General features: G+C 50.0%; 1 protein-coding gene across 1 annotated transcript; it reads left to right on the top strand.

Annotated features, from left to right (window-relative positions):
• The first annotated feature begins 9,199 nt into the window (after window positions 1-9,199).
• On the top strand, window positions 9,200-10,327 carry LOC123062537 (osmotin-like protein). The gene has a single exon (XM_044486085.1). It carries the CDS (start codon window positions 9,293-9,295, stop codon window positions 10,046-10,048), a length of 756 nt encoding a protein of 251 aa, XP_044342020.1. The 5' UTR covers window positions 9,200-9,292; the 3' UTR covers window positions 10,049-10,327.
• Window positions 10,328-11,069: the final 742 nt, after the last annotated feature.

Here is an 11,069-nt window from a genome sequence, read left to right as displayed (position 1 = left end):
CCAAGTCACCGCTGAAGCTCCGAGCGTGGGAGAGATGCCACAGCCCCAAAGAATCGCCGGGGTGCCGCCGCCCCAAAGAACGCCTTGGAGAAATTTCTTGGGCGATCTGCAGGTACGCAAACAGGAGATCCAAATTCGATAGATCTTTCTGTTTTTTATTGGGTCTGTTTAGGGCACATCTAGATGTGCCCTAAGTATTGCACATCTAAAAACTGATGTCATCATTATGATATAGCGAACGTACTTCTCCCCGTGGTTGTCGTTGTCGTTTGTCGTTCTTTTGGGCTCGTTGCTTGTTTCGGGTTGACAACTGGGCTTCGTTTTCTGTTGCCCAAACAATTGGGCGGGCCCGGAAAACAAAAAGGTGGACATAACTGGGCTTTAGATCTGGGCATGTGCAGCTACTGGGCGGCCGATCGGGCGGGGAGCTTGATCGGCATACGCGTACATGACGGATGGAGGGGCCATAGGCCATATGCATGAATCGTCTCGTCTCGGACTTGGACACCAGTTTGTACCAGGTTTTTGACGAGCAGCCGCCGTCCGCCCTGGAAAGAAGGACGACGACGACGACGACCGTACTCGAATTAGAGGTCGAACTAACGGTGGCCGGCGACCCAACCAACCAGGAGCAGCACATCGATCTTAACGGTGGGTGGCGACCCAATTAAGCAGGAGCAGCACATCGGAACGGCGGCGGCGCATGCTGGGCAGCGATCGAGCTCCTTAATTAATTCGAACCAAGCAGGGAACTACATGTAATGGACGAGAATTGAAAAGAAGATGAGATTTTGCTGGCAAATGAAGGAAACGAGCTGTCTCTCTGTCGTCGTGGATCCAATCGAACAAAGAAATGAAAGAACTCAGCTACTGGGCCTCCCCTCCAGGGGCAACTACGAACTTATGAAAAACCACAGTTGCGAGTAGAGCATTTGAAGTGCAACTAGGGCGGCTACTAAAAAGTGCCTAAGGAAAAGTCCAGTTACAGGTCAAGTGTTGATATGCAACTCAAGGAAAACTACAAACAATCCTGACGAGTCAAGGGGCTGACTTGCAACTCGGACAACTACGAACACCTAAAAAAAATTCCAGTTGTGTGCCGATAGTTGACATGCACTGGGTCGGGGCCCCCGTCGGCGGTGCAACTACAAGGTCGGTCTATGGGAAACCATAGTTGCGTGCCGATAGTTGGCATGCAACTGGGTCGGGGCCCCCGTCTGGGGCACAACTACAAGGTCTATGAAAAACCACGGTTGTGAGTAGAGGATTGACTTGCAACTCGGGCAACTACAAAAACCGCCTAACGAAAAGCCAGTTGTGGGTCAAGTGTTGACATGTAAACTCGAGCAAAACTACAACGTCTATGTGAAATCGCAGTTGCGTGCCGATATATAGTTGGCATGCAACTGGGTCGGGGCCTCCGTCTATGGCGCAACTGCGAGTAGAGGATTGACTTGCAACTCGGGCGACTACAAAAACTGCCTAAGGAAAAGACAGTTGCGGGTCAAGTGTTGACATGCAACTCGAGCAAAACTACAAAAAACAAAATCTTGACGAGTCGAGGGGCTAAGTTGCAACTCGGACAACTACGAAAACCTACAAAAAAATTCCCAGTTGCGTGTCGATAGTTGGCATGCAGCTGGTTCAGGCCCCCCGTCGGGGGTGCAACTAGAAGGTCTATGGAAAACTATAGTTGCGAGTTAGAAGATTAACTTGCAACTAGGAGGACTAAAAAAACCGCCCAAGGAAAAGCCCGGTTGCGGGTCAAGTGTTGGCATGCAACTCGACAAGCCTACGAAAAACCTAGTTGAGGAAACATGGTTGCGAGTTAGAGAATTAACTTGCAACTAGGACGACTACAAAAAAACCGCCCAAGGAAAAGCCCAGTTGCGGGCCAAGTGTTGACATGCAAACTCGATAAGCCTACGAAAAACCTAGTTGAGGAAACACAGTTGCGAGTTAGAGGATTAACTTGCAACTAGGACGACTACAAAAAATCGCCCAAGGAAAAGCCAGTTGTGAGTCAAGTGTTCACATGCAACTCGAGCAAAACTACAAAAACAAAATCCCGACGAGTTGAGGGGCTGACTTGCAACTCGGACAACTACCAAAACCTACAAAAAATCCCAGTTGTGTGTCGATAGTTGTCATGCAGCTGGGTCGGGCCCCCCGTCGGGGGGGGGGGGGGGAGGGGCATCTAGAAGGTCTATGGGAAACCACAGTTGCGAGTTAGAGGATTAACTTGCAACTAGGAGGACTACAAAAAAAGCCCAAGAAAAAGCCCAGTTGCGGGTCAAGTGTTGGCATGCAACTCGACAAGCCTACGAAAAACCTAGTAGAGGAAACACGGTTGCGAGTTAGAGGATTAACTTGCAATTAGGAGGACTTTAAAAAAAACTGCCCAAGGAAAAGCCCGGTTGCGGGTCAAGTGTTGGCATGCAAACTCGACAAGCCTACGAAAAATCTAGTTGAGGAAACACGGTTGCAAGTTAGAGGATTAACCTGCAATTAGGACGACTACGAAAAATCCGCCCAAGGAAAAGCCCAGTTGCGGGTCAAGTGTTGATATGCAAACTCGACAAGCCTACGAAAAACCTAGTTGAGGAAACACAGTTGCGAGTTAGACGATTAACTTGTAACTAGGACGACTACAAAAAACCGCCCAAGGAAAAGCCAGTTGCGGGTCAAGTGTTGACATGCAACTCGAGCAAAACTACAAAAACAAAATCCCGACGAGTCGAGGGGCTGGCTTGCAACTCTGACAACTACGAAAACCTACAAAAAAAATCCTAGTTGTGTGCCGATAGTTGACATGCAACTGGGTCGGGGCCCCCGTCGGGGGTGTAACTACAAGGTCTATGGGAAACAAGAGTTGCGAGTTAGAGGATTAACTTGCAACTAGGACAACTACAAAAAAACCGTCCAAGGAAAAGCCCAGTTGCGGGTCAAGTGTTGGCATGCAACTCGACAAGCCTACGAAAAACCTAGTTGAGGAAACACGGTTGTGAGTTAGAGGATTAACTTGCAATTAGGAGGACTACAAAAAAACTGCTCAAGGAAAAGCCCGGTTGCGGGTCAAGTGTTGGCATACAAACTCGACAACCCTACGAAAAACCTAGTTGAGGAAACACGGTTGCAAGTTAGAGGATTAACTTGCAACTAGGACGACTACAAAAAAACCGCCCAAGGAAAAGCTCAGTTGCGGGTCAAGTGTTGGCATGCAAACTCGACAAGCCTACGAAAAACCTAGTTGAGGAAACACAGTTGCGAGTTAGAGGATTAACTTGCAACTAGGACGACTACCAAAAACCGCCCAAGGAAAAGCCAGTTGCGGGTCGAGTGTTGACATGCAACTCGAGCAAAACTACAAAAACAAAATCCCGGCGAGTCGAGGGGCCAGCTTACAACTCGGACAACTACGAAAAACCTACAAAAAATCCCAGTTGTGTGCCAATAGTTGACATGCAACTGGGTCGGGGCCCCCGTTGGGGGTGCAACTACAAGGTCTATGGGAAACAAGAGTTGCGAGTTAGAGGATTAATTTGCAACTAGGACAACTACAAAAAAACGCCCAAGGAAAAAGCCCAGTTGCGGGTCAAGTGTTGACATGCAAACTTAAAAAGCCTATGAAAAACGTAGTTGAGGAAACACAATTGTGAGTTAGAGGATGAACTTGCAACTAGGACGACTACAAAAAACCGCCTAAGGAAAAGCCCAGTTGCGGGTCAAGTGTTGACATGTAACTCGAGAAAAACTACATAACAACAAAATCCTAACGAGTCGAGGGCCTGACTTGCAACTCGGACAACTATGAAAACCTACAGAAAACATCCCAGTTGCGTGCCGGATATTTGACATGCAACTGGATCGGGGCCCCCGTCGGGGGTGCAACTACAAGGTCTATGGGAAACCACATTTGCGAGTTAGATGATTAATTTGCAACTAGGACAACTATAAAAAACCGCCCAAGGAAAAACCCGGTTGCGGGTCAAGTGTTGACATGCAAACTCAACAACCCTACGAAAAATCTAGTTGAGGAAACACAGTTGCGAGTTAGAGGATTAACTTGTAACTAGGACGACTACAAAAAAACCCGCCCAAGGAAAAGCCAGTCGCGGATCAGTGTTGACATGCAACTTGAGCAAAACTACAAAAACAAAATCCCGACGAGTCAAGGGGCTAACTTGCAACTCGGACAACTATGAAAACCTATAAAAATAAAATCCCAGTTGCGTGCCGATAGTTGACATGCAACTCGAGCAAAACTATAAAAACAAATATTGACGAGTCAAGGGGCTAACTTGCAACTCAGACAACTATGAAAACCAAAAAAATCTCAGTTGCGTACCGCCATTAAATCCTCGCTGAACAAACTGGTCAAAATCTGCCACACATACTGATGGGGAAAACAAAAATAAAAGAAGTCCCCATCCCCCCTCTACCAAAAAATACACAAACGCCCTGACAGTACTAACATCAATCTACGCATTTAGGTGCGTGCATGCACTGAACCCATGGATAAACAAACGTAAAAGGAAAAAGAACAGAAAAATGGACTGGATTTGTCGTCGCCTGCAACAGCGCCCTTTTTTTTCAAAATCCAACAGGGCCCTTCTTGAATAGGGAGCGAGTGGACTGACGAAAGGAACTCTCCGGACGAAATTATAACGCGAGCAGCTCGCCCCCTCTCCTTCCCATCGAAAAAAGAAAACGGAGGCCCATAGAGTAGTCCGCGACCCCAGACAACCACGAGAAAAGCCCACACGCGGGATGGCAGCCCACACCCGCAGGAAAAACTGGTTCGCGCGCGACGGAGCGGCCCGACCGAGCGAAAACACGAATCTTAGCGCGTTTACATCGTACGGTTATAGACTTAAATGTGCGATACCTAAAGCACATCTAGATGAGCTTTAGCATATTTGTTTTTTATTCGATCTTTTCTCGGCGAAAGAGGGTTAGCACATATAGGTGCGCCTAGTTATTGCACATCTAAGCTACTCAATCAAACTATGAAAGAAAAGAAAAAAATTGCACAAATCTTCTTGTAATACAATAACATGGGACTTAGATGTGCAATACTTAGAACATATCTAGATGCGCTTTAGCAAAACTGAAGGAATTTTTAGTAGATTTAGATGAAAACATTCATTGTTCTCACTTGTTTACAGAGGCGCATCGACCTCTCAGGATTCCGGGGGCTGATCCACGTCGCCAGGCGTCCAGACCAGGCCATCAACAAGGTGAAGGAGGCACCACGGGGGCTCCCGGAGCTGATCGACGTCGTCCGTTCCTCAGGAGATTCCGGCCCTGTAAACCTCATCACCCGCGCTAGGCTGATTGCCTGTGCGGCGCCGCCGTCACATGCCGCAGCAGCTGCCACCGCCTAAGTGGTCCCTCAAGGATAGCTTGTCCGATTGTCTCGTGGAGATTTTCGAGGTATCTGTCAACTTCCCTCTCCGCGGCCATGTATGGGCCTTCGGTAGCATTCACACCACTCGCAGGGTCATCTGCCGGAGCAAAAACGCCAAGGAGTTCTACTCACGAAGAGCAAAATGGGCAAGAGACAATCCCGGAGCCGAACTTGTAGATTTCAAGGTATGATCATCGTGCTACTACTAACTGTATATATCCCTCTCTCCTTGCTAGCCAGAGGACCCAATACGATACGATGCTCACACCTACCGCATGCATGCATGAATGCAGATGACCCTGCCTCCCAGCGGGCCAAACTGCTACAACTATGCCGAGTCTGGCGTTGGCCTTGGAGTGACGATCGCCCCAACCACGAAGAAAGCCACGGAGGAGCACGCCCGGGTGGTGGTGGACTGGTACTGCATGCCCATGTCCGACAGATGCAACACCATCTCCATCCGAACCAGCATGGGCGTCGTGGACATCCTCTGCGCGGTGATAAGCGGAGCCGTGGAACTCACCATGTGTGTCGGTCTGTGCATACCCACGGAGCTATGCACGGGTCTCTACGGCCGCATCACCGCGCGCACGGACATATATGAGCCTGAGATCACGGTGTTCAACAGAGGTGTCAAGTCGGCCATAAACCCTTTACGGCATGTTGCCCGTCCACTGCCAGACTTTCTGTCCGCTGAATCATACCGCCATGTAACCCTTCCGTTGGGGCGGACTGTCCTCGCACTGCCGATTCAAGCGTCGCGCATAGTGTTCAACGGGGAGCTGGTGATAGGGGGATCTACAACCGTGAGTGTCCACCATTCCATCATTCTCGATGCTGAGGAAAGTGAGGATATTTGCAGCCCGTGGGTCAAGCACGAAAACTGCTATACTAGAGTGGCCCTGTCTATTAATTAGGTGGGCACGCTAGTGTACACACACATACATGGTGATCAGGTATGTCCGTAGATGGGTCATCAAACTATGTGTGCTGCGTAGTAGAGTACGAAGGATCCACGTGCAAGCTTGAGCCACGTTTAATCACCGTGGATGATAACGCCTAAATAGTGTGTACCATGGAAGAAGATGGGGGCTATTTTTGACATTTTGGAACTGAGAATAAGGCCATCGGAATTGCTAATTCTCAGTCAGACGACCGGAGAGCTTTCAGATCGTTTCGTTATGATACGTACAACTGGGCCACGACACATGGCAGCGGCGAGCAAATTTTATTTGGAGCTTACGACGCTTAATATAGGCCTATCGATACGGGGCGCACAACCCCTCCTTTGTTAGGTTCTAAGTGGGCCACCGGCCCATGTTATCGGCTGTGTGCGTCAAATAGGAAATCGGGATTGCTAAATCTTAGTTGACTGAGACTCAATCAAGTCACAGTCGATGCTATATTCATGAGGTCTTACGTGAAGATTCGAGCAAAATTTTCTTTTTAATTTTCTTTTTACTTTCTTTTATACGCACGTTATGTTATCTAACCGAAAATTAGTTAAGTCTTAGTCGACTGAGATCTAGCCACACCCATAAAAAATCGTGTTTAAGCCTCTGTGGCTGGTAAGAGTGAGAACTAGGGTTTGATATTTGTTTTCCCTTTTTTTTTTCCTTTTTGATCTCATTGTAAACGGAGGGCTTCATATTCTTGGCTCGGCGTGAGGGGTAAGCTTGACAGTAAAGGCGGCACTACACGCCTGAACTCTTACCTGCTCCTTGTGATATCTTCCTCCCAAGGCCTCGTTCGTGATCCAAGCCTATGCGTAGCGCGAGCAATGCTGCGTGGTTCGTAGCATGGGTGATAACGTTCTCAAATTCGACGCATCGAGCCGTTCTTTCCTTACAGCCTCGGAAACACGCGTTGCACCGGCCAGTGCGCAGCATTTGGTCTATTATTTAGCCGTGCGCTCGCTCTGCTTTCATCTATTCTTGCAGAAACAACACGCCGGGCCGACCCAGTTGCACCCATAGAAAAAAAAAAGAATCACACTGAGAAACAGCACACAAGCAATGCGTGTGCGCGGGCGGGGTGTGGGTGGGCGTTCGGTTGCTCGGCGCGACGGGAAAGAAATGGTAAGAAAAGCCAAGGCCTTCATTCCCACAGCGCGGCTCACGGTGCCCGCGGGTGCCATGCACGTTGGCCGTAGCAGCAGGAGGAAACTGGCGTCCCGGCTGGCAGGGCTCGTCCGTGTCCACGGCGCCGCCGCTCTCGGCTATCCGCCAAACCAACCAGCCAGTAGCCGCTGCCGCTTCAACTTTGAAGTTTGAAGTTTGAAGGCGCTGCCAGCCAAACAGAGGGGCCCGTTAGCCGCGGCCGGTGCAAGAAAGAGGCAAGGCCGTCCCCGTCCTAGCCCTCCGTCGTCACGCCCTCAGAATCGAGCTCGTGGGATGTCCGTCCGTTCTTATCCATCCACACCACACTGGCCAGTGGCCACGGTCTTCAGTAAAAGATGGCAGTGGTATTTGGGGCGCCTTTGCTGGTTTCGACGAGGCGCCATCGCCCCACCGGCGGGCCACTAGCCTCGGCCGCCGAGAACCATCATGGCAAAAATATTGGTGCCAACCAGCCTAGGTAGCTGCTAGGTAGACGCCCGTCTAAGGAAACATGGGGTTAATGTACTACGTTAAAAGACTTGGGACGAATACAAGAATCCAAAGCTTGCCCATGAAATGGTGCAATTGCTACTAGTACTAGCTTTTGGATCCGCTTTGATGGTTTCCCAATAGAAAGCAGCTTTGGGAAAGCCAGTTCAAGGGCATGCAACTCCCCGGTGGTAACTTTTGGGAATGGGCATGGGCGATCCTTCGTCGCCAAGAAAACATGTGTGCTAAGACAAGTGTAATGTGGAGATGGTTGAGTGGTCTTTCTTTTTTATATGTACGTAATTCAACAGTTCCCGTAATGATTTAAGTGAAAAGAGAGTGTAAGTTTTATGCTAAGACAAGCACAATGTAGAAATGATTGAGAGGTCATTTTGAGTGGGCATAGCTCAACAAATCTCAGAATACTTAAGAGTGCAAATTTTGGCTCGTCCAAAGCGGAAATGTAGAATTCAATGTTGTTTCTTCGTTTTTCGAGTGTTATTTATGCACTTCCTCACTAAAAATACGCAATTTCAAATCCAATTCTCTTGTTTCTATTTATTTGCACCTACCACATCTTCGCGTGCATCAGATTACATGCGTCAAACTCAGGCAGTTGCTGTCATTGCAAAAGAAAAGAAAAGAAAGGGTAATCGCTGAGCCAAAACACTTGCTCTTTTGTTACAAAGGTCATTTGTTTGAAATGGAGGCAAACCACACCTCGATGTTTGAAATGGAGTACAAGAAAACTATGTTTATTCGAACAAATATGGCCAATCTAAACTTTATCGACTTGGGGAAATGAGGCACATCTCCTACCTCTGCTTCAAAAAGAAAGTTACTCTTTCAAAGCTTTCACTGCACAAAGTATAGCCAGCACATCATCTTTTTGATAAATTTCACTTGTTTAGTTTGTAAAAAGATCTAACATCCATATCCAAATATTAGGTTTCATATATCTATGCATCATTTGCATGCTGCTTTTTTTCTAGGGAAACATCATTTGCAGCTGCTCACTAATCAGCGTATCACACAAGACACAAGCTACTCCTTCAGAAGTTTCATGCTGCCTGTGTTATCTCAATCCAAACAAGATTATAGAGTCACTGACACGACACCCCAAAGACCAAACCGCTTCCGCCGATCACACCCCACCCCAGTCCAATCCAAAATCTCCTATAAAACGACCCCAAAGCCCTCTCACCAGCCACCACAGTCCACAGTCCACAGTCTACTGACCAACTAGTGTGCCGAGAATTCAGTGAGCCCGCTAGCTAGCTAGCTAGCCACCGCCATGGCTTCCCCTAAGCTTCTCCTCCTGCTGGCCACCCTCCTCCCGAGCTGCGGCCTCCTCGTCGCCGACTTCGCGCCGATGACCCTCACCGTGGTGAACAACTGCGCGTACCCGATCTGGCCGGGCATCCAGGGGAGCGCCGGCAGCGAGGTCCTGGAGGGGGGCGGCTTCTTCCTCCCGTCGCTCTCCCACCGCTCCTTCCCGGCGCCCGCCCACGCCTGGTCCGGCCGCGTCTGGGCGCGCACCGGCTGCGCGCCCTCCGCCGCCGGGGCCGGCCAGCTCCGCTGCGCCACGGGCGACTGCGGCGGGCGGCTCCAGTGCGGGGGCCTCGGCGGCGCGGCGCCCGCCACGCTGGCGCAGGTCTCCCTCCACCACGGCGGCGACGACCAGTCGTCCTATGGCGTGAGCGTGGTGGACGGCTTCAACGTGGGGCTGTCGGTCACCCCGCACGAGGGACGCGGCAACTGCCCCGTCCTCGCCTGCCGCAAGGACCTCACGCAGACCTGCCCCGGCGAGCTGCAGGTGCCCGGCGGCGGCGGCGGCGTGGCCGCGTGCAAGAGCGGCTGCCTGGCGTTCGGCACCGACGAGCTGTGCTGCCGCGGCGCGTACAACAGCCCCGCCGCCTGCCGCCCCTCCAGGTACTCGGACTTCTTCAAGAGCGAGTGCCCGCAGGCCTTCACCTACGCGCACGACAGCCCCTCCCTCACCCACCAGTGCTCCGCGCCGCGCGAGCTCAAGGTCATCTTCTGCCACTAGACTGAGTGAGTCCAGCCAGGGCGGCGCTCGCCGTGCCGCCGCCGGCCGTCAGCAGCTATGACTGGTCTGGGTCTGGGATCGATTAGTGCAGTGCGTGTCAGTCATCTCATCAGTCATGTGTGAGTGAGTGTTGGATTAGGCTTTGGAGACTGGCAGGCTGCCCGGTGTGCTTGCTGTAGTTCGTGCTCTGTAGGCGTTCACCTCTCGTCTAGTTGTATGGTGTTAGCTGCTGAGATTCCAGTCTGAAATAACATGTTTAGATGGGCATTGATCTGGTCACTTGGTCGCAAATGTTTTTAATCACTTCTATTGTGCATTTGAGTTAAAGTCCTTTTTCCCCATTTTTCCTCTTAAGACATGGCAAAATCTCTGTGCAAAAGCAACATGTGTAAGGCAGATCTAGTGCCTTCACAGTTCACACCACTGCTCGACATGTATGGGACGTGAATTCTCACATCATTTTGTACACTTACAACATGGTAATGCTGTAGGGTTGAACTTGAACAGAACGGGCACTTTGCAAAACAAAACTGACTCAATCGATACCAGCAGGAAAGGTTGGCACCAACAAGCCAAGCCATGAACTCTACACCGCATACTCTGTTCGATTCGATGTCTCTCGTCTCTGCTTTTCGTAACCGGTGTCCACTCGTCCCTTTCTCCTTTCAGTTTTCTCTTCGGTTTGGCCGTGTCCTTTTCGTCACATCCTGGGATTGGCTTGTCTCTCTCTGCATCATGGCGCATTTCGGCTGCGGCTTGGCTGAGTAAGCTCTGAGGCTAGGAGCGGCTTGTCAGTAAAAACGTACGCGAAATAAACAGAGTGCCTTCCACGATGAAGTAAATCACATCAAAATATTGGATGTGAGTTATAGTATAAGACATGTTGGGTTCTAATAATAGAGAAAATAATCATAAGAAATCTTGATCAATCACACCCCCTTTGCGTTTGTGGGTTTTCAGATGAACCTTGAGAGCTGAAGCTGGACAGATGAGAGAGCATTGATGTGATCATCTGATCAAG

Source organism: Triticum aestivum, chromosome 3A (genome assembly GCF_018294505.1).
Source record: "Triticum aestivum cultivar Chinese Spring chromosome 3A, IWGSC CS RefSeq v2.1, whole genome shotgun sequence".
In the NCBI taxonomy this organism is placed as follows: Eukaryota; Viridiplantae; Streptophyta; class Magnoliopsida; order Poales; family Poaceae; genus Triticum; species Triticum aestivum.
This window is presented reverse-complemented; position numbering and strand designations above follow the sequence as displayed.

What these genes read in the sequence shown, in the direction of transcription:
- LOC123062537 (XM_044486085.1), top strand. Translation starts at nt 9,293, where the DNA reads ATGGCTTCCCCTAAGCTTCTCCTCCTGCTGGCCACCCTCCTCCCGAGC.